The 23,735-nt window shown below is 42.6% G+C and overlaps 2 protein-coding genes across 4 annotated transcripts in view; one reads left to right on the forward strand and one right to left on the reverse strand.

Moving 5' to 3' along the window:
* rhbdf1a (rhomboid 5 homolog 1a (Drosophila)) overlaps nt 1-18,476 on the forward strand; it is a 31,716-nt gene extending 13,240 nt beyond the window's left edge. Inside the window, exons 2-19 of one of the 3 annotated variants that reach the window (XM_086132870.1) lie at nt 6,075-6,220; nt 7,085-7,224; nt 7,613-7,720; nt 8,519-8,732; nt 9,416-9,622; nt 10,439-10,558; nt 10,635-10,795; nt 11,656-11,907; nt 12,871-12,982; nt 13,094-13,168; nt 13,243-13,404; nt 13,481-13,581; nt 13,659-13,722; nt 13,853-13,947; nt 14,046-14,121; nt 14,205-14,305; nt 15,401-15,554; nt 16,361-18,476. In XM_086132870.1, the coding sequence (XP_085988996.1) occupies nt 6,104-6,220; nt 7,085-7,224; nt 7,613-7,720; nt 8,519-8,732; nt 9,416-9,622; nt 10,439-10,558; nt 10,635-10,795; nt 11,656-11,907; nt 12,871-12,982; nt 13,094-13,168; nt 13,243-13,404; nt 13,481-13,581; nt 13,659-13,722; nt 13,853-13,947; nt 14,046-14,121; nt 14,205-14,305; nt 15,401-15,554; nt 16,361-16,780 (2,679 nt within the window). In that variant the 5' untranslated portion in view covers nt 6,075-6,103 and the 3' untranslated portion in view covers nt 16,781-18,476. The remainder of the gene's footprint in view (nt 1-6,074; nt 6,221-7,084; nt 7,225-7,612; nt 7,721-8,518; nt 8,733-9,415; nt 9,623-10,438; nt 10,559-10,634; nt 10,796-11,655; nt 11,908-12,870; nt 12,983-13,093; nt 13,169-13,242; nt 13,405-13,480; nt 13,582-13,658; nt 13,723-13,852; nt 13,948-14,045; nt 14,122-14,204; nt 14,306-15,400; nt 15,555-16,360) is intronic. The other 2 variants (XM_086132871.1, XM_086132872.1) reach the window with 2 other exon arrangements.
* A 10-nt stretch (nt 18,477-18,486) lies between these two features.
* On the reverse strand, nt 18,487-20,942 carry aanat2 (arylalkylamine N-acetyltransferase 2). The gene is made up of 3 exons (XM_086132873.1): nt 20,709-20,942; nt 19,921-20,075; nt 18,487-19,785 (listed from the first exon to the last, which is right to left on the reverse strand). The coding sequence occupies exons 1-3, from the start codon at nt 20,875-20,877 to the stop codon at nt 19,480-19,482; spliced, it is 630 nt and encodes a 209-aa protein (XP_085988999.1). The 5' UTR covers nt 20,878-20,942; the 3' UTR covers nt 18,487-19,479.
* Nucleotides 20,943-23,735: the final 2,793 nt, after the last annotated feature.

Genomic DNA, 23,735 nt, shown 5'->3' on the forward strand with positions numbered 1-23,735 from the left:
AGGATCTTTTCAGTTCTAAGTGGGTGAGGGGGGAAAACCAATTTTGAATTTGGTCATTTCCTTGTATTGTTCCCAGTATCCGACTCCAACGTGAAGAAAGACGAAACAATAGCTGCATTTGTAGTAACTAACGACCCCCAATGCAGTGGCCGTTCTATTCCTGTTTAAGGTCAGACATCTTATTATTTCCAAATTGTCGTAAGATGTTGAGCTACAGAAGAATGGCAAGTGTACTGTATGACAGCACAAGCAGAGACACAGGCCCGAGGTCAGGCAGCGCTGCAGCTCTCGCCAGTGAGCGATCCGGACTTCTCACTCTTCACATTAATGAGGTCGTACAACAGAGGAACCACTTCCTGCTTCCGACTGTCCACGGACGCCGCCTCTACAAAACCTGCCCTATAGCTCCGTTCCGTCAATTTCACCCCCCACTAGTGCGACCACAGCTGGAAAACACACAGTGCCCGGAAACCAGACAGCTACTGTCCGTAAATCTTATACTTCATGTGGTTTCGGCTCCGGATTTTTCCTTTTTTTTTTTTTTTAAGCCACTTGCTAAACTTGAGAACTTGTGGAATGTGGGTATAGCATGCACCATGACCATGGGCATTGGGAAAAGGATTTTCAACAGATCTTCACGAATATTCATGTTACCTCACTGAATTTTACACAAACATAGTACAGTATTTTATGGTGTAATTCACTCCCACAATATACTTCATTCTTTTTTTCAGGCTACAATGCATCTAATATCCTTCACACATACCGGTACATGTTACATTTTTAGCCCTGGAATTGTGACATACACTTGATGATGCGAGCTGGAGCATTGTCGTCCACGAAGATGAAATTAGGCCCGTGGTGGCGATGCACAGTGCTCTCCATGACGACTCCAATGTCATTGACGGCCATGATTCCTGACACTCAGTGGCCACTTGCATCTGAGAACGTCCTGTTTGAAACATCACAGTGACAAGGCCCTTGTTGATCCATTCTTAGGTGTCGTCTAGGTCTCTTGATGGTCTCAAAATGTCAACAGCATGAAGAGGACGACAGTTTAAACACCAGCTCTAACTGAAGCATTACATTTATTGGTCAAAGCAAGGATCAAACACATGTAAATGTTGCTGTTAAACTCCCCTTTAGAGAACAGCAACTTGTGCAAAAAGTACTGAAATATTTAATAGTTGGACATATGCATTCAAAACTTAGAGAAGGTCACATTAAGTTCACTTCTAGAGGTTTGAATGCATTTTAAGCTCGATCTGGCTTGACTTAACTGTCAGATGTCTATGTAAAATTTTTCTACATCTCACACTGTGCCTCTTTTTACTTAATGAGTTACACACAAGCGCTGATACAGTACTGGTTTTAAATTATTTTTAAACACTTCCCACCTGAGAAAACATCCACCTGTGTGCTTAAAGTCTAAAGATATGTCAACCACTATTTGTCAAATATCCATCCATCCATTTTCTGCGGCGCTTGTCCTTAGGGTTTTGCGTGAGTGGAATTTATGTCTCAAACTTTCATTGTTTATTGAATGCAGCAAATGTCCTCGCTCATTTCTTTTCCTTGAGCGCTGACTTTTTTGGAAGTGAAATAAAGCATTCGAGTTGGTTTTTGCGCTTGGCCGAGCCGAAGGTTGTTTCTGGAGCTCCACCCGGGATACACAACTGTGCTTTCATGTGCCTGACTAGAGCACAATTTCTTTTGAAACGATGCTATGGACTGTGCGAGGTCAAAAACAACAATAGCTCACGTCCGGTCAATTTGTTCCGCCTGTCAGTCTCCGTCATCGGGGCCCGTAGGACATGCGAGCACCTGGCAAGATGTCAGCTGTGTGTTTTGTCTGCGTTCTCCTGCTGCCTAATGGATGCTAAGTTTTGAACAAGCCATGCAAGCCTGCCTCTCGTATCCTGATTGAGGAGGAAGTGTGTGTTTTTTGTGGGCGGGGTGGGGGCCCTCACGAAGACGTTTGAAAGCGTGTCCATGTGAAGTCAAAACAAACCCCAACTTGATGAAATCATGGCGCTGGAAAGAATGCGACGGGCAACGCAAACACGCCGCCTATCAGTTGGAAAAAAAACGCACATCACCTTGAAAGTCAGATTACGACTCAAGCGGGATAATTGAGTGAAATCATCGGGAAAACAGCGAGGCGCCTTTTTATGAGTTTTTCTCTCGAGTGAATGTGGCCGTGAGCAGATAGTGCTCCCTCGCTGATGAAAGAGGCTAATCCTCCAGCTTGAGGAGGTGCCAAACATGCCTTCATCTGTGACTCTCCTCCACCGCAAGGACATCTCTGCCGCTGGAGGGAATGGCAGCCTTGCGGCCTACTAATTTCAATTTGTGCCATAAGCAGATGAGAAACCAGGCTAGTGATTTGCAGGCTTGTGCCACTTGAGCCAACATGTTGAGGAGAACAAGAGGGAGTCGGCAAATTAGGTTGGCTGTCCGACACTTTTACCTTGGCTCCACCTCAGATGTAGAAATGTTGATCTGACTGTTTGATTCACAAATGTCTCAATATTTTTGTGCATGTGATGTATGTTTCGGTTTTAATAGTCCTGCATATGGGGTGCATGTAAAATACCACAAATGGCAGTTATTCCTGGCAGAGTGGAATACTGGAAGCAGGTTGAGGGGTGGGAATGGGTTAGCGGGGAAGAAGCTTAAAGCAATAGCAAAAGAGCGTCTGCGGAACGGAAAGAAAAAAGCCACCCAGTTTGCCAGGAGGAAGCATCCCTCACCGACGCGGCAAATCCTGAGCAACCGAACTTGTTTATCAGGGAGGCAAAACTTTGCCTTGTGTCTGCGCATCCTTTTTAACCCTGATCTGATCTGTGTAATCAGCGAGCTCTGTCGTTTCCGTACACTTGCTATTTTTCACACAGGGAATAGCAACACACACAAAACAAAATGGACATTTCAATTTTTTTTCCCCAAATGTGACACAACAGTGAAAAAAAACAAGTGAAAGTACTTATTTCTCAGAAAATGAGTAGCTCCTTCTCTGCTCTTTGGCGCTTTATGAAGTAACTTTCGTGTGGTAACAAGCTGATGTTAGCCATGCTAGTTAGCTAGCTCAAAAGCGAGCGATATCTTGGTGTTAGCAGTGAAACTCCTCTACAACGAACCCCACATGGGCGAAAATACCCCCTAGTGTGAAAAATCTTCATGCATTAATGCCATTCCCACTCTCCTGCCCCCCATACAACGAAAAAAAACCCCTGTTGCGTTATACAAAAAATAATTTTCTCTGCTCTTGCCTCGCGACGAGATTCACTACAACGAAGTCTAATCCAACAGCGACCTCTACTGCTTTGTTCGGAAACAGCAACAGCTACCACCACACTGGTGTACACATGCGCAGTAGTCCAGGAAGTATTTGTTATTGTTCGTTTCAGACGCAGCAAGAATGTTGCATTGCTAAAATGGCTACAAAACGGACCTTTGGATGTCAAACAGCAAGAGCTCTGACGCTGGAAGAGAGGGTAAAAGTGATCAAAAGGAAAGACGGAGGAAGCAAAATAAAAGACATTATCCAAGAAATTGATGTAAGTGAAAGTGAATGCTGATCGTAAATTTCACAATTTCTTTCAACTTTTTTTCTTTCTACACTGACTATGTGAAGTGTCAAATAAGTGTATGCACATACTTATGCACTATTGGAATAAAAATAAAGAGTACACATACGTTTGTGTGTGTGTGTGTGTGTGTGTTTACATCTGAGATCAAATTTGCTATAGTGAAAAACCCCCTGTTGTGAAAAATGCTGCAAACATGATTTCGTTGTAGAGGAGTTTCACTGTAGCTTGAATTGTGATGGGTGGCACTCTCGTGAATGTGATATTCCTCCTTCTACCAATAATGCTTGCGCCAAGATGTTTTTTGAAACCGTGACTTTTGAAAATCGTAGTAACCGGCCCATGTCCAACGGTGATATATTAAGTGAATGTTCTCCACTGATAATTTGGCCATATTGGAGCATTTTCCTTCCTTTTGATCATCGGATGTCTCTGAAAGTTTGTCCTGAGTGATTATCCTGTGATGTGGGTTAAGTGTGTATTTTTCCTTCCCCTATCTGCGTTTAAAAAGGTTTTGGCCAACAAATGTAAATGTTAAAGCTGACTCACGAACGTGGGTGGTGATACGGTTCATGTGTTTGGTGGGCTGGATTGGTCATCATGAGTACGTTCACCTCACACTAAAAGATCAGAATGCACGCTCGTGCCGGTCTATTTATTTTTGTTCCTCTTCACGTGTTGAAGCCTTTCACATTTTCAAAGGCGGCTACGATGTTAAAAATGGTTGTGCGAGTACCTTTACCCGAACTCAAGACCTTCGCTCCTAGGCCTTTGTTCATTGCTCTGGCAGTTGGCGAGCAGTTTGTAACGCCGCGTCAAGTGCAGCTGCTAATGTAATCTTAGCCGCTAATGTAGGTGGGAGGAATGTACCACTCCACCATTTTTTTGCCTTGGCTAATTTAACAAAAGATTTATGATTATAGTTTCAGTTTGAAGCGGCGTACAACTGTACTGCACGCATCATATAATGGAATGAAACCACGCAAATAAAAGTACTGTTAAATGAATAACCCTCCGTCAATCAAAAACAAGGCATTATTATTTTGTATTAGATCATGTAAGTGTACCTGATAGTGGCCCAAAGCCATGAGAAGTATTTATTTATTTTCTTTGCTTGTGGTTTTCACTTCTGCCACTGTCTAACCTCCACCCAATTGTCACTTGGTGGAAAGCAGAAGCTCAGAAGCTTGCGGTGAGTCGGAATGGCAGCAGAAAGGCAGATGTGGTCCACAGGAAGGACACGTACTGTCGAGCACAGCACGAGCAAGTGAGGACGTGACTTGGTCATACTGCGATGACATCATCTGGAAAAATAATTGCATCTACCCACTTTCTATAGTGCCTGCACTGGTACCTTTTGAACTATAAGATCGCTGTGATGTTGTGAAATGGCTCATGCTGTAAGATGTGACCACCAGAATGTCAGGAAAAGCCAACTAGAACAGCTGAGCTTCAGTTAGGTTAATCAGAGGCAATTTAAAATGGTGGCTGGGGTGTGCTGACTCCCATTGAATGTTGAACACAGCCACATCGCCAGTTATCAGAGGCTTTGCCCAACCGTGATAACAATAATGTTTTTCAATTCAATGTAGTTGTACATGTTATAGGGCTCCTTAATGGTTGAAAAAGTTTTGAAACGATTTGGTCTCATTTTTTGCAAAAATCTGGCAACTGAACAGGGGTGTGTGTGGTCTTCTTATATACATTGTAGAATATTCGATTGAATTTTGAAGAGGTGGAAAAGTAAGTTAGCACATCATCCCCACACTCAAGAGGTCCTGCATTTGAATGTTGGCTCAGGCCGTTTTTGTGCAAGACCTACTGGCAATTAGTGAGATGATATTTCCATCTCAAACCGAAATAACACCAAGAAGCGTTTTCACCACTCTTTGGATTGTTGAGGACTGCTATTTTTGTTGCACAGTTAGAGGACAGGAAGTGAAACATGCAGTAAATAAGGCCCGGCTGTGGGGCGATGAGCCTTTTATTGTGCACCTCCCGTTGTCATCAGGCCAAAAGGGGAGTGAATGTGCACTCACACTTGTTACGCTCTGGACAAGGTCCAATTTTTGGTTAGCGTGGAAGTGGAAGATGTTGCAAAAGGTGGGCGCAGTGCTGTTTTTCTTCTATTTCCACTTCCTGTGGGTGGAATGGAATTGTGTTCACATACTATTTCTTCCCAAGAAGATTCCCAGGGACTAAATTTAGGTACTGACACGCAATGTTCCGGCAAAAGTTCCTTCTCGTTCCCTTGCTGGTTAAAATCGTCTCTAGTGTCAACAGCGCCTTCCAGTGGAGTCAATCTGTACTGCAAGTCATTTCCTTTGGCCCTCTGAGTTTTGATGTTTGCAGTGGCACTTTAAAGTTGTTCTCCTCTCCCTCGTGTGTGTGTGTGTGTGTGTGTGTGTGTGTGTGTGTGTGTGTGTGTGTGTGTGTGTGTGTGTGTGTGTGTGTGTGTGTGTGTGTGTGTGTGTGTGTGTATAGCTGGCAGGCCCGTGGTGGGGACACACAACATGGCAGAAGCGCGGCGGGAGAGCATCAGCAGTCTGCAGAGGAAGAAGCCTCCATGGCTGCGATTAGACATTCCCACCGCTCAGATGTCGCTGGACGAGCCGCCCAGTTTTGTTCAGGTGAGTCCTGGGACCCTAAATAATAATGATGATGATAATAATAATAATAACCATCATCAATGTTGAAATGTGTTCAAATAGTCTTACACTTGGCCATCACATTGAACATATTTTTGTCCCACTGACCTCTAATCATAACAACTGTGATGATGACAATAATAATATTCATAATAATGAAGCTTTCGTAAAATTAACATTAGATTTGACTTTATAGAGGGCATCAAACACATGATAGGAAATACAAAGAGGTCTTTCATTTGACATTTCCACTTTTGCCTTCAAGTTTCCCCGTCCCCAAATATGCTTTTAAAGGGCTGTAATAATTATGAGTGACTACTAATCCTAACAATCATTTAACCTGACAAATATATTGCTTGTTGTTGTCTAATTAATAGATGTAGTGAATTGAAACATTTTAATAATTATTGCTTTAACCAAAATATTCTTTCATGTTATTTACATTACGCATGATGTATAATGTTAGTATGATTAAAAATTGTCTTACAGTATTATTATTATTATTTTTTTATTATGACAACAGGATTTGTTTGACTTTAGTTGTTTTTTTTTTAATTCAGCTTTCTCACAATTAAAATATTTTTTATCGAACTGATGTGGTATTAAACAAATATATATATGTGTGTTTTTGTGAATATGAGTATAATTTATCTTAAGATAGGTATAAAAAAAATTATTTTTTTAAAAACTTTTTTTATTCCCAACCTATTTTCAGCATTGCCTTTCCATTTATTTACAATATGTGTTTTTGAAATTGGAACATTTGACCCCAGAGATTTGTCAAGAAAACATAAATCAATGCAAATAGAGCTCCGACCTTGGACCTTTCATTTTACAACCCTGCAGCCGATAAAGAGGCAGGGCTTCCTGCGCAGCATCAGCATGCCGGTGGAAACGTCTCACATGCAATCGCCACCCCGAGACTTTTTTGACAGCCGGCGGCCGGTCTTGCAGCGCCAGTCGTCCATCACGCAGACCATCAAGAGGTGAGCCCCCAGTGCGTTTGATTGACACACTTGTGTGAGGAAAAAAACTTTTTACCTTTTCCTTTGTTTCCTTCTTCTGATGCAAATTGCATGGCTGGTCATCTTGACCTTCCCCGCGTACTAACACGTGATCGACAAATGCGTCTAGAATAGACTTTCTGTACCCCTGTAAGCCATTTATTTTGAACAACCAAGAATTTGGCCTTGGCTGACATACATCATCAGGGAGGTAAATTGCTTGAATTCGATTTCCCGCTTTAACCGTCTGCTCGGTGCTCCCCCCGCTTGATGACTCCCATCGCTGCACTCTTGCTTCTCACTGCCCGTTCTTCTCTCTGTTTCCTTCTCCTTCTTCTTCCCTCCGCACCTTTCTCCTGCCCGGCGACAGCAGCAGGAGGGTTCACTTTGAGCGGATTAACACGGTGCCCGTTAAGGGCCAGCGAGCTGCCCGCCGCAGCACCAGGAAGCACCACTCGCTCTCCAGAACCCTGCTCAGGTATGCAGGTGTAAAAGCCCCTCCCGCTTGTCAGAGAGCACACAGCGCTGGATGTGTGCTTCGATTATGTCCTTGCTGGTTTGGTTTTTAACATTCACTGCGCACTGCCACCAAGCCACATTTGTTTCACATAAGGAGGAATCACCTTTTGAAATTGGAGGAATATTTTCATCGAAATTGGAACTGTCAACTTTGGAGCAAGTGGACATATAAAGTAGGAAGTTTTTGGGGGTTGATTGGTTAGCAAATATTGCAGGGGGTGAGCAAACTTTTGTTCTCGAGGGCCACAATGGACCTTTTTTAATTGGTCAAATGGGTTAAATTAGTAAGTTAGTTTACACCAAATAAAATGTGTTTGTCAAATATTTAGTTGTTTATTTGTGATATGTATTTATTTAACCAGTTCATGCACCCTGTAGGCTGATAACATGATAAGTTGTCCACCGTAGTAACCGCTGTCCCTCAAAGGGTTAATAATAATAATAATAACAATATTAATAAGAATAATAATTCATTCTCATTTTAAATTTTGTATTTTTGTCACTCTAATAAAATGAAGTAAACAATTCTTTAATCCAATATGAACAACCATGATGCATGCGGGTGCGCAAAAGTACCTATGTGGGTGTGCGACATGCTATCCTTCCGCTCACAAACATGCCCAGATGCGTTCCCTCACACATTTCTTATGACATCTGGAGGAAGTGTCGTCCTGTTCGCCTTAATGTTCTTATCTCATCACGAATGCCGCAATTGTTCATAACCGTGAAACTGAATGGCGGCTGCTCGTGACGCCAGGGGCACGGCCGACTGGTTCGGGGTGAGCAAGGATGGCGACGCCACGCAAAAATGGCAGCGCAAGAGCCTCCGCCACTGCAGCCTGCGTTATGGCAAACTCAAGCCACAGGTGATTCGCGAGATGGACCTGCCGAGCCAGGACAACATCTCGCTCACCAGCACCGAGACGCCACCTCCGCTGTATGTGCCCTCCTCCTCGCATGGCATGCAGAAGGTAAAAAAAAAAACAAGGCATTGCTGCTTCTCTTCAATACAGTGGAACATCGAAGGCAAAACACAATCAAGGTCAAACTGCCTCCATCATGAAACTTGGAGTAACTTAACAGTATTCACAGACTGGCTGAAAGTAACCCCAACTCACTGGTGCCTTTTCTCCCACCACATGAATGAGCATCATTGGCTCTCTCACTTCAAAATAAATTTTCCCAAAAAAAGGCTTCAAGCCATTTGATGCCGCTCACAGTTGAAGTTCCCGGTCAAAGTAAACATCAAACAAAGAGTTGGACACGTTGTGTCTTGAAAATACCCTGACGACTGCCAAAAGAAAGGCCCAGCTCGCTTCATTCTAACACAGTCGAAAACACCATTGACATGCTAACAGTTACTTTTGATTGGATTTGTTCAAATAATACCAAAAGAATATATATTTTTTATTATTTTTAAAATAATTATAAACTCCCCTCACTCACCCCAGAAATTACGAGTACTCGTCTTATTTGGAAGCCTTACCCTATTTCGGTTGAAAAAAGTCTGAAGTAATCACTTAATATAGGTACAGTATATCTTGTATATAGTAATCACTTAATATAAAAGCACTTCCTTACAGGTTCCACTGTATTGATTGTTTGGTGTGAAAAGTTGCCCGCCGGCCATCGCTGAAGCTGATTGTTGCCCTAGATCGTCGACCCGCTGGCTCGCGGTCGGGCCTTCCGCATGGTGGAGGAGGTGGACGGCTACAGCGTACCGCAGACGCCCATCACACCCGGGGCAGCGTCGCTCTGCTCCTTCACCAGCTCGCGCTCGGGCCTCAACCGGATACCCCGCCGACGCAAGAGGGAGTCGGTGGCCAAGATGAGCTTCAGGGCGGCGGCGGCGCTCGTCAAGGTGAGGGGACACTTTATTAGGAACACCTTCTAATCTTGTCCTAAACTGGTTTATTGCGTCTGCCTAAGCCAGGGGTGTCAAACTCATTTTTGTCGCGGGCCACGTTGGCGTTACGTCTTCCCTTGGAGTGCCATTCTGACAGTGAAACCACAAAAACGTTTCATCGTCTGATCGCATTATTACTTATATACAAAAAAACACAAATGGATTACTAGTTTTGAAATCAGTCAAGTATAATAGTTTGTTCAATTATTGTTCCAATGAGTGTAAAGTGGATAGCAATATTATTGCAAATTTCCACCTTATTTATGACACATGACAATTTGACATTTTGATAGAGTTTTTTGCAAGGATCATGCAAGTTGACACACATGATTTGCTTTCACGGGGCACATAAAATGACGTGGCTTGCCGGATTTGGGTTTGACACCTGTGTCCAAAGCGATCTACTGGTGCGTTGCAAGCCCAGAATGGGAGCCATTAAGAACATTTAGAATATTGATACTTATTACGACGGTATTTAATTGTAATTATTTTATCGGTTATTCACTCTCGCCTCTTTTTCTTTACATTGAGCTCGAAAATAAATTCACATATGGACACCTGCTTATTTTTTAAGGTGATTTAAGGACATTTCAATTTTTCTATTCTTATTTGTGCATTAGATTAGTTGACTACAAGCTTTTATGACTATTTTGAAAAAAAAATCCTGATCAGATTTTTTAAAAATCGTTCCGCCCTAATCTTGACCAAAATTTTGAAGCCATTTCAGGTGTATTTAACAAAGAACGCTTATCTGTGCGGGTGCTCCTTTAGGGGCGCTCCATACGGGACGGCACCCTGCGACGGACTCAAAGACGCAGCTTCACCCCTGCCAGCTTCATGGAGGAAGACATCGACTTTCCCGATGAGCTGGACACATCCTTCTTTGCCCGAGTAAGTCCGTCAGAAAGGACGACCACCGCCACATGCGCTTTGTATTTGCGCCTGTCAAAGTATTTTCTTTCCTTAGGATGTTCTGATGCACGATGAGCTGTCCACGTATGCGGACGAGGTGTTTGAGTCGCCGTCGGAGGCGGCGATGAAAGAGGCCGAGGGTGGCGACAAGGATGAGATCGAGTTGACGGGAAGCGCGCTGGATAAAACGGCGCTGGAGAGGAGTCACCTGATGCTGTGAGTCCGCCGCCTGTAGATGGCGCTGCGCTAGAGGAATTTTCTAGGAAGGTGTCAATTGTGTGGATTTTTTTGCCCCCCCACAAAATAGAGATTAAAAGTTTTGCAAAATTCTGATGGTTAAAGATGTGATAAATCTTAAATTGATTTCAATGTTTAAACATGTGGGTTATGCCATTGACAATTGAATTCATTCGACTTAAATAAATATTTTGTTTTGTTCCAATATTGAATGCTCACAATATTTTTATTTATTCATTTCTTTTCAAATTTTGTAAAGACTTTTTTTTTGTATTTTGCATATGAATGAAAATAAGTATCCATTTTTTTCCCCGAAAATATTTTTTTGCATTTTATTTTTGTTATCTTACTTCAATAATTGTTTGGTACTGATGTTGGCCAATTTAAAAGTTCTTTGTTTTGTATTATCAATTTATTTTGATGAAAATAAATTCTGATTTTATAATCATTTATTGCATGATAATTTTTTAAACATTTTATTTCTTTACGTGGGCTAAATATAAGTGTATTTAGATTTTTTTAAAATTATTATTATTATTTTTTAAGATAATTCATTCCGGGTACGTACCGTAAATAATTGTTTTTTCGGGGGGGTAAAAATAAATATTGAGAATAGAAAATACATGTGCAAGCTCTCTCAGATGAATTCAGAAGCTTTTTATTGTGATGTATTTTTAACCATGTGTTGCATATGTAAACAACTACCGTGAGATCAAAATATACATGAAAAAAAAAAGTCAAAAAAGCGCATAATGTCTCTTAAAATGTTGAAGTAAAGCGCTTTTCAAATGTGATCAGCGCCTTCTTTCTGTCTTTTGTGTCCACGTGACTGCGCGTAGACCTTTGGAGCGAGGGTGGCGTAAAGCCAAAGAGGGCGCTCCGGGCCCGCCCAAGGTGCCCTTGCGTCAGGAGGTGGTGAGCGTCAGCGGGCAGCGGCGCGGCCAACGCATCGCCGTACCCGTCAAGAAGCTATTCGCCCGCGAGAAGAGGCCTTACGGGCTGGGCATGGTGGGCAAGCTGACCAACCGCGTGTACCGCAAGCGCATCGACAGCTACGTTAAGAGGCAGATTGAGGACATGGACGACCACAGGTGCTCATTAGATTGTACATAAAAACTACCGTATTCTCCGCACTAATAGGCGCATTGAATGGCCTATTTTGTCATTTTTTTTCATATATTGGACGCACTGGATTATAAGGCGCAATCTACAATGCATCCACTAGATGGAGCTACTCTTCTTCCATTCGACTCGAGAGGCGTTCATGACCGCCTCCGAAAAACGTAAATTAACGATTACTTCAATGAAACGACGAAAATTGAAAATAATGCATCAAAACAGAAAATCAAACGAGGAAATCACAAAATAAATTCTATAGCCCCCTACAGAATTTATTTTGGCATTTCCTTGAGCGTAGCTCCAATCGAACAATCTGATGTCAGTAAAACGTATGAGACTGAACTGTCTCAGACGTTTTTGTGATTTATTCCTTTGTCGTGTACTATATTCACAAACGAGGAAATCACAAAATAAATTCTATAGGGTGGGCTATAGAATTTATTTTGTGATTTCGTCGCTTCATTTTCTGTTTTGATGCATTATTTTAAATTTTCGTAGTTTCATTTCATTTACGTTTTTCGGAGGCGGTCGTGAACGCCTCTCGAGTCGAACGGAAGAAGAGAAGGCACGGAGACGGATAAAGACGTACCTGTATTTGTTGAGACTGTGAAAGCCATTAATAAAGTGTGCGTGTTAAAAAACAACACCACAGCTCTACCTTTTTTCGGAGCTGCAACAAAAACTTATTTAATGAAGCAGCGAAACAGTTCACTGAACCAACAGCAAGTTATAACATTGGAAGCATGTGTCCAGCAAGGAGCCATCTTGGGAGTCGACATATTACCGTAATGACCATACACAAGGCGCACCGGATTTTAAGGCGCGCAGTGAGCTTTTAAGAAAATGGTGCACCTTATAGTGCGGAAAATACGGTCGTCATAAAGTGTTTCTGGAGTCTCCATTTTTTAAAATCTCTCCTCCCTCCCACCTTGCAGGCCTTTTTTTACCTACTGGATCACCTTTGTCCACATGCTCATCACCATCCTGGCAGTGTGCATCTACGGCATCGCGCCGGTGGGCTTCTCCCAGCACGAGACGGTTGATTCTGTGCGTGTCGCATGCTTGACTTTTTTGGGCATCTTCACGATGCCGCTGTGACGCGAGAGCTTGACGGGTTTGGTCTTTTTTTTTTTTTTTTTTTTTTTGTCGTGTGGGCAGGTTTTAAGAAACAAAGGTGTGTACGAAAATGTCAAGTTTGTACAGCAGGAGAACTTCTGGATCGGGCCGAGCTCGGTAAGCGCACGCCGAGCGTTGGAAACGTACGATTTAAACGCCGCGTAGCGCGAACTTTCTCGTTGCCCTTACAGGAGGCACTGATCCACCTGGGGGCCAAATACTCTCCATGCATGCGGCAGGACAAACAAGTGCATGAGTTCATCAGGGAAAAACGAGACATCGAACGCAACTCGGCGTGCTGCGTGCGCAACGACCGCTCGGGCTGCGTCCAGACCTCGGAAGAGCAGTGCTCGGTCCGTATCGCGCCGTCTTTTATGAATTCGGCGTCGCAAGCGTGACTGATTCTGACTCGTCCGTTCCATGTCGCAGAGCACTCTGGCTGTGTGGGTGAAGTGGCCGCGGCATTCCAGCACGCCTCAGCTAAACGGGAAATCCAGACAATACGGCTCGGTGTGCCATCAAGACCCGAGGTACGCATCCCGAAGCGCACTTTGGCGCGCCGTTAAGCGCACGCGCAGGCTACTAACGGGTGGGTTGTCCCTGTCAGGACATGTCTGGAGCCCGCCTCGGTCCCGCCGCACGAGTGGCCTGACGACATCACCAAGTGGCCAGTGAGTGGAAATGTTTTTTTTACAGAGCGCTCTGGCCAGCACTTTTTGCATCCCTGTTTTTTTTCTCTCTACATAAAACAAGATTTTTTTTTTTTTAAATCTTATCACAAATGTGGTTGTCTACTGTTAGATTTGCACCAGGTCAAACACAGGGAACCACACCAACCTGCCTCACATTGACTGCACCATCACGGGCCGACCCTGCTGCATCGGAACCAAAGGGAGGTAAGGAAACATTTAATTATTATTATTATTTAATATTATTTTTTTTAATCAATTCAAAATTTCTGGATGACCTCTGACTTGACGTTTTCTTGTTCAAGGTGTGAAATCACATCCCGGGAATATTGTGACTTCATGAATGGCTTCTTCCACGAGGAAGCCACTCTCTGCTCCCAAGTAAGCTCCGTGTTGCAACCGTGAGGTTTTTTTTTGGGTTTTTTTTCTGAGCAGGATTTCAATCTCGCTGTTCCATCTTGCAGGTGCATTGTATGGATGACGTATGTGGACTGTTGCCTTTCCTCAACCCTGAAGTCCCGGATCAGTTTTACAGACTCTGGCTGTCACTTTTCCTGCATGCGGGGTGAGTCTTTGCGGAATCGAGACGCGCTCTGTCTTTCAGAACACTTAACCTGGCATGTCGGGGAACTGGGAAAATGCTTACGCACTTTCACCGAGCTGCATTTTTCCCAAAACTAAAAACGAAGGGATGAATTAAAGAATGAGAATTATTTAATAGGGAATCTAAAGTAGTACATTTTTTCTTTTTCTTCTCTCTATTTGGAAGCTCCATGCATTAAAACTAAAGTAAGGCATAGTTAAGTAATACATTTTTTTAAAGCTATTAACTTGACTTATGGAGATGATGCTTTTATTTCTACAAAATTTATTACTGGCATATTTTGCACAGTTTGAACATGAACACTACGTTGAAAATTTTGGAAAATAAAATACCGTGCTTAATCATCCATCCATTCATTATCTGGACAAATGTATAAAAATTCTACCCAAATAAATGTTTGTTATAAAAGATGACGTGCAAATGTGTTGCACTTAAAAGTTAAATACAACTGAACTCTTCTGTATTAAAAAAGTTGAAGAGACTGTAACATTCTGCAGAGTTTGAGCATTTAATTCAGTCACCACGAGAGGGAGCCCAAGTCCCACTAGTTGTAACCCACTTTGAGAATCACTGTCTCATCCTGTCTATCCCAAGATATCAGCAGAGTACTACCTTTGTCTAAATCAGCCACCTCAACTCACTTCAACCAAATTTCTTCACACCAAAGATGCTACGAAACGACAGCAAAGCAACACTTTTGTCCAAGTGAAGACACCCCCCCCCCACCCCCCCCCCCACCACCATTGATTTTTTTTTAAAATTTATTTTTGTATTTGTTGATACAATTCTTCCGTCAAATCGCGTTGGTGTACCTAATATTGTGGCCGGTGAGGACTGCCGTTGTTTGCTGCCGGGCTGGTCCGTCGCACTGCGTGCAAAGCGTTCGACTCTGTTAAAAGCTTTTGGGTGTCGTGGCTAATTCAAGAAATTGCCTCATGAAGCCATTTAGTGGCGTTGAAACACATTATCCGAATAGGATGACCCGCCCCAGTACCAAGGCGACATTGTACAAGGTTACTGAAAGTTACGTGACCTCCTCCGGTGCCATCCTGCCAGGGTCCTTCACTGCATGGTGTCGGTGGCATTCCAGATGACCATCCTGAGGGACCTGGAGAAGCTGGCAGGATGGCTGCGCATCTCCATCATTTACATCGTCAGCGGCATCACTGGCAACCTGGCGTCGGCCATCTTCCTGCCGTACAGAGCCGAGGTGAGCCGCGCACAATGAGATAAGCACGCGAGCGCGTTTTGGTTCACGCTTTGGCGGCAACGGTCATTTTAGTCAATCGCAAGCCAGGTCCTGGAAAAAAGGCACAGAACCAAAGGCGGTAAAGTAGACGTGTGGAGTTACTCCAGAATGCCCAGCTTGAAAAATAAGCATAGAATGTTGCATGCGTTCTAAAATGTGACATGTGAGTTACTGTTTCAAATTGATTTTGACAAATTTTGTTTGATTTTTAGATTTAAAAAAGCTGGGTTTTGTGTTTTCTAATTGTGTAAAAAAAAAAAAACAGTGAGAGAGTGATATAAATGAACATAAATAAAACATGTCAAATAGGAGTATTGATTTGAATTAGATTTGAATTTTGCTTTATTTAAGTGATTTTTTTTTTCCCTCTGTATTTTGGTTTTTCGAGTTCTACAAAAAATGGGAAAAAAGTCTGAGTGTGTGTGTGTTTTTATTTCTCATTTAAAACAGAATTAAAAATAATCAAACAGATAAAATTTTCTTAACACTGGATTTTGGGGGAAATGTTGTCAACCTCTTATTATTTTACATGAAAAATTCCTTAAGTTGTCATCAGTGCATGTACTGTATTGGCAGCGTTTTTGAGAGAATATAATATGTACCCATCTTTAAAAATAATAATAATTTAAAAAATGGATGGCGCACCAATCTTGAGAGAATGCAAATAATACAATACATATTTATTTATATCGCGCTTTCACAACAGCTGCAGCTGTAATTGCGAAAGGTAATGTCGGAACCTTTCCTTTCCGCCTTTCGCTGTGCAGGTGGGACCGGCGGGCTCTCAGTTCGGCATCCTGGCCTGCTTGTTTGTGGAGTTGTTCCAGAGCTGGCAGATCCTGGCCCAGCCTTGGGTGGCCTTCACCAAGCTGCTGTGCGTGGTGCTCTTCCTGTTCGCCTTCGGCCTGCTGCCGTGGATCGACAACTTTGCCCACTTCAGCGGCTTCGTGTCGGGCTTCTTCCTGTCCTTTGCCTTCCTGCCCTACATCAGCTTCGGCCGCATGGACCTGTACCGCAAGCGCTGCCAGATCATCGTCTTCCTGCTGGTGTTCGTGGGCCTCTTTTCGGGCCTGGCCGTGCTCTTCTACGTCTACCCCATCAAGTGCGAGTGGTGCGAGCTGCTCACCTGCATCCCCTTCACGGACAAATTTTGCGAGAAGTACGACCTCAACGCGCATCTCCACTGAGGCTTCGCACAAGTCCCGCCCCTTCCCAGCCAATCAGGTCAGAATGGGACTTTTTTGAAACCACTTGAACTCCATTGGCGAGATGCTTTGTGTTTTTCTACTCTGGTCGATATACGAGCAACGTGTCACCTTTGTTTTTAAATCCCCCCCCCCCCCCCCCTTCTGCTCAGCCCACCACCGTGCACTCCTTACGAGGCTCAATACTTCACCGAGCCAATCGTTGGTATTTGTGTTTCGGTCTTGACGTGGAGATTTTTAACAGGAGGAGGATCAGGACCACATGTGGGGAAACAAAATGTGCTTTAGCACTCAAATTGTTGCTTTTTTTTAGGTTTAAAACAAAGCCCTATGAATTATAATTGTGACTTCGATTACCTATTTTGTTTTAGATTCAATCATTTGAAGCCCCTTTATGTTCACAACAGCACTTGAAAAAATGAAAGCAGATTGACTTTTAATATCACTTTCAATGGTAGAATTGTAAGCTTTTGTTAGACTAGACTAGACCATGAAAAAAAAAAAAAAAGAAAATCACACATTTGGAAAATGTAACAGTACACTTACGAGACAAACTTTATCCATATCACAATTCCCACCTAAAACATTTTTATCATTTTGGACATATTTGTACTAGCGCTTGACAAAAAAAAAAAAAAAAACACCTTCAAAATGAATACTTGCAAATTTTGAAATATTTGTTCATACTCTAGTTTTCTAACTTCCAATGCACTATTTTCGCGTCACAGTTACGACGTAAGACACCACATTTGGAGCACTTTTGCATGAATTACAAAAACTTAATTTACACTTGTTAACTATTAAAAAATTTGTATCGTTGCTATTGGGCGGAAACCTCCTACTCCATGTCCAAATTTGGTCAATTTCATATTTTTTTTCTCACAAGTGGCAACTATCGAGCCGTTCCCACGTGGATCTGCTGCTTTTACAAATTATTGACCAACCAAAACAATTCAATGTTAATGACTCAACAAGGCTGCCTAATGTTTTTTTTTTTCGGGGGGGAGAGATGCGAGGATTCCTACGCCCTATGCCAGCGATTCTGTTTGGATAAATGAATTTCACATATCGGTTCCTACCGAAAACACCTTTTCATCTATTCAAAATTCTTATCATTCCAACTATATAAACACATCGCTGTGACTCAGTGAAAGAATCTTCCACGAGAGTACTCACCAATTTAAAATTCACGCCTGATCTTATTTAAAAAAAAAAAAAAAAGGTTTTATACTTTTTCACGCTTGGACATTACCCTTGCACGCGATGGTGTCAAGACTTAATACGATAACAAAACTGCAACCTTTTGGAAACCTTCAACCCAATATGTTCATGATCATTTTTTTCCCCCACACTTGGTTCTTATCCTTTTCCACATAATTCATTCAGGCAATCTCAAACCGAAAGCAGGGACAAGCCGCAACAAATAGAAATCCAATATCAAAACCTTTGGTGCCTTGTTTGAAAGAGAAATGTACCAACTACTACTGCCATAATTTTATTTTATTTTTTTAACATTATGCTGAGCACTCAAATGTTTTCCTTTTCCTTGTATGTTATTTTATTGCTTCCTCAGAAGTGATGTTTGTCTTAAAAATGGCAGCGTTTTAGCTGCCCGTCTACTCACATGTAACTGAAAAAAACAGTAAAAAGATATAATTAAAAAAAAAGATAAAAATAATCACCGTATGTGTGTGTCTTGGTCTTTTATTATTCATTCACATGGAGATTCTGCAAAACTGCCATCGTAAATAACAAGACGCAGCATTTATCCGGCTTTGCCTTTTCCACAAACTCAACAAAGGGCAAAAATTGTCGCGACAATCTGATTTTACACAGACGGCGTCAGTCGTAGAGGAAGTCCCGGCGTCAAAGCAGTTTGCCTTTTGCACAGAACTCAGCAAAAGACGGATATTTGACACTGCTATGCCTTATCAGACGGAGTTGTGACTGAAAACATGATGGAAAGAAATTTCTGTGACTATTACATTCCACACAGAGATTGCGTCGGAGTTGTCACCAACGGCTCGGCGTTAACATGGCGTTGCTTTTCACACAGAATTCAGCATTGGATGGATATCGCTGTGTCTGTGAGCACGTTTACACAGAAACTCCATCCAACTCGTAACCCAGTCGACTCGGCATTAATGCAGCTTTGCCTTTTACGCGGAACCCAGCAAATAAGGGACATTGTCATAATGTGTGGAATTTCACACGGACACCATCAGCGTTGTAGTCAGAGACATGGCATTCAGTTGCACAGAACCCACTGAGAGTGGATATTGCAGGAGCTGTTCTCAATGTCACAGAGTTTGAATCTTGCATTAACACAGCTTTCCTTGCCTTTTGTGCAGAACCCAGCAAAGGAATGACATTGCAATGTTGATTTCACACAGACTGCATCAAAGTTGAAACAGAAAACCCGACTTCAATTTGGCTTTGCCATTTGCAATTTTACACTGTGATTATGTCAGTCATGGCTGAAGATCCAACATTAGTGTGGCTTCGCCTTTTGCACAGAACCCAGCAAAGGGAGGAAAATCAAAGGAAGTGAGCGGTTTTTAAAGTCTGATGGGACAAATTGCACGGCAAATGCCATCCAGCAGGTGTAAAAGTTTAAGGCAGTTTTCCTATGAATGAAGGCCACGGGAAGGGGGGGGGGGGGGTCGCTCAGGTGGGCGGGGCTAGCAGCCGCTATTCCGCCGGGCGTACGCCTGCCCGCACAGCAAATACTCCATCTCCTGAAAGCGCATGTTGGACACGCTGATGGCCGACGGGCCTTTCTCCTTGAAGCCGGCCTTGCGGTAGAAGGGCACCAGGAAGTCCTCGCAGACCAGCAGGGCCCGGCGGGGGCGCGGCATGCAGCGCAAGTACTGCAGGTAGCGCCACAGCAGGATGGAGCCTTTGCCCTGCTGCCGGCAGTGGCGGTGCACCGACAGCACGTGAATGTGCACCGTTGTTGTGTTGGGCACGTGTAGCGTCATGGCCTCCTGTGGGACACCCACAATTTTTTTTTTTTTAAATCAGGATCATTCTAATTAAAAATAGCTGCTGTAGCAATTCAAAGTCGTTTTCTACGGCGACATCACCTGCACCACATTGCTGACTCTGTGGCGCATTCTGACCTGCGAAAGCCTCTCCTTGTCCCAGCCCGTGCCGATGATGAAGGCGACCAACTGGCCTTCCTCGAACCAGCCCAGCGACAGCTCGGGGCATTGATCCACAAAGTGCAGCACCTCTTCCAAGGTCAAAGGGCACTCGCCGGACACCGAGATGAAAGCTGGAGCGGAGAGAGGATTATGCGCAGGTCACGGCGGGTACATTTTTGCACCTTTCGTAAATCATTGTCATCAACCCTTCCGTGCACCCTGTAACGCACAGGTGTCAAACTCAAGGCCCGGGGGCCAGATCTGGCCCGTCACATCATTTTAGGCGGCCTACGAAAGCAAATCAAAGATGTCAACTTCCATGATGCTTGCCAAAATATGTACCAAAATTCCAAATTCTCATAAGTATATCTCATATTGTCAGCATTTTCTTGTTGCCAAATGCCCCATGACAGTAAGTTAAACAATAGTTGAATAAACCATTATTATTGACTTTTTTTTAATATGGTTTCAGTCGTAACGGCCCTCCAAGGGAAATGGTGACTAAAATGTGGCCCGTGACGAAAATGAGTTTGACATCCCTTCTGTAAGCTGATAACATGGTAAGCTGTCCACTTTAATGACCGCTGTCCCTGAAAGGGTTAATCATCAGTTTGGGGTTTTTTTTGGAACTACTAAACAAGAAGCACCATCACGAAATGTCATCCTGACAGTTTTAGCAAATATGATCAAATGTTGATTTTGTTGTTTTTTGTTTTTTTTTTGTCATTGAAATTTTCAACAGTAATAATGGATAGAATGCAGACCTTCTCTCTCGATCTCGAACACGCTGATGGCGTCCTGAGGCGTGAGGTTCCTGAACTCGCTGGCGGGCAGCGTGTGTCGCCTCTGCCGCAGTGGGCTGACCACCCGCATGGGCGTCTTCAGGAAGAAAGGCTTGAGGAAGGGCGACGAGACGCTCGGGTGCTGGCTCATGATGCCGACTGGACTCGCAAGGACGAAAATGTTGGACTCGTTGGGTCTGTCGCTGGAGTGCGCTTGTGAGCTGAGGGATGATGACGAAGACGACGTGCGTTTGCGTAAGTCACTGCCGGCAACGTGACACCTGCTCATTTTCTGTCTCATAATCCCGCCCCGTGACGGACATTTGCTGGGTGCATCCGGCCTAAACACTTTTTACAGTACCACTTTGACAAATGGGAGATGTTACAAAAGTGTTACGTACGTGGATGTGCAATTCCTGCAGAAATTGCAACTCAATGTTGATACGCTGAATGTAAAAATATGGAAGCATGTTTTTATCTATTTATCTTTTCATGGGGGTTTGGAGCCTTTACCATCTTAAACACCTTGGACAGACACGATTGGTTTCTTGGATCATAGGTTGCCAGAGCAAGCCACGTTACTGTCTCTTGTGATTTTGGCGTTGATTTTTGGTAGATCAATGGTTTCTTTTTCATTGACTTGTGTTTGTTTTGTAAGTGAATTTTTGGTGGTTTTTCTTGATTTTTTTTTTCACAGAATTTTTTCTTTCTTTCCACTGATTTTTGGTTGATTTTACAGTCATTCCTGTTGATTTTTCATAGATATTTATTGATTCTTTTATATTGTTTTGGGGGCTGGTTTTTAATTGACTTTGGTTGATTTTGTTGATTTTTCTTGATATTTTTTACATTTGATTTTCAGTTGATTTGTTTTTTTTCCCCTTGATATATGGTTGATTTTTCATTGTTTTTGAAAGGGATTTTTGATTGATATATTTTGATTGGTTTTTGGGTGATTTTTGATAGATTTTTTTCATAAATGTAATTAATTATTGATTCATTTATGGTCGATTTTTGTTGATTTTTTTTCATTAATTTTTGTATGGGGTTTTTTTTGTTTGACGTTTCGTTGACTTTTGATTAATTGTTGATTTTATTATTTTATTTAAATGTTTATTAACTTTTGATTTATTTTGATTAGAGTTTGGATTTGGATTTTGTCGACCGTGAAGAGATACGTGAGGAAGAAACCCAGTGACAAAACAGTTGAGCCAATTACAAATTGCACTCTCCTTGAGCGCTGACTCGCTTAGCTTGCCAAAGAAGCAGACTTGTATTTTATTTATTTATTGTTTGTTTTAAACTTGGTTTATTTTGAGGCAACACAGCATTCTTTGTATACATCTGCCAGACGATGTTCTTCGTCTCTCCTCAACGCTCCCCAAATGTGCGGCTTCCCGATAGCATGTTGCTATTTGAAAAAAGAACTCATCTGGATGTTCGAGCATGATTTTCGAGTGAGTGTCTTGAGCGTTGTTGCGGGCGGTGCACACGTTTTTGGGAGATCAAGGCCACGAGAAGCTCATGGAATCGCACGCTGGGAGATCTGCTTGGCTTGCTGTCTGGCTGATTTGAACCCCTTAAAGAGGTTTAAAGGCACGCTAATGAAATGGAGCTCAGCGTGTTTACATTAGGACCCCATCAGGGCTTCAAGGGGGGACACCTCACACGTGCCAAATGCCCCCATGTGGCAAAAGGGCGGTCAAAATATTAGGAACAACTCACTCAGAAGGCTGGAGACTCCAAGAATGCTGATAAGAATGAATTTGCATTGACAAATGGAAGCACATATTTTAACTTTGCGATTTGGGCCATTGCGTGGAATCTGTGAAATTTGCTGTCATGTTAAATTGTTGATTTCCAAAATATCTTTATTTTATTTATTTTTTTTGGACTCACTATGCTTTGACTTCACGGAGTGTCAACACGTTATCTTATATTCCTGGTGGCTGTATCTCATCTTTTTGTTAATTTGATGCTAAAATCTCACTCCTGCTACTTTTAGTCCTGTTACACAAACGAGACAAATGACAACAATAAAAATTACTTAAAAATTAACTTAAATGGGCCAGTACACATTTTGAAGGATTCAATATCCTGTATTTTCAGATTAAAAAAAAAATAAAATAAATAAAATAAGGCACTACATTTAAATTTGGTGAAATGACCCATAGCCTATATAAAGATGAATTAAATTAAGAATGTGCTCCACCTTAAATCCGTCTCTGGTGTCTTCATAACTTGTCTGTCTGTCTGCTTACGTGGAGCCCAAAACAGGTGACAACGCAACACTTGACCATGGAGGATTAGCTTTAATGTGGTTTAATGTCAACCCAGCATGCAGCAGCTGCAGCGAGCCAATCACGCTCCAGAGAGAAGAGGTGACCTTCTGTTGTGCAGAGGTGGCACCACGTGTAGTAAGAAGGCCGCTTAAAAAAAAAAAAAAAAAAAAAGGATCAATTAAGAACACTCAGTATTTTAAGCCTTTTATGCATGACCTCCCTGGTAATCGAATGGTGAGTGCATCGGCATTGCGTTGCAGAGGTGCAGGGTTCGATTCCAGCTCCAGACTTCCTGTGTGTTCTCAAAAACATGCATGGCTATCCATTTTCTGCCCCCCCCCCCCCCACACACACACACATTTGCGCTCACACTCACATCAAGGAACAATTCACAAGTTGACTTAGTATACATGGTACGTTTTTTTTGGTTAAAAACGCCTTACGATACATGGTTGTTTTTTTGGGCTAAAAACGCCTTACTATACATGGTCGTTTTTTTCGGCTAAAAACGCCTTACTATACATGGTCGTTTTTTTCGGCTAAAAATGGCTTACTATACATGGTCGTTTTTTTCGGCTAAAACGCCTTACTATACATGGTTGTTTTTTTCGGCTAAAAACGCCTTACTATACATGGTCGTTTTTTTCGGGCTAAAAACGCCCTACTATACATGGTCGTTTTCTTCGGCTAAAACCTCTTTTTTTCCGGCTAAAAACGCTTTAGTATA

Source organism: Hippocampus guttulatus, chromosome 16 (assembly GCF_054856545.1).
Source record: "Hippocampus guttulatus isolate MCC_2025c chromosome 16, RoL_Hgut_1.0, whole genome shotgun sequence".
NCBI lineage: Eukaryota > Metazoa > Chordata > Actinopteri > Syngnathiformes > Syngnathidae > Hippocampus > Hippocampus guttulatus.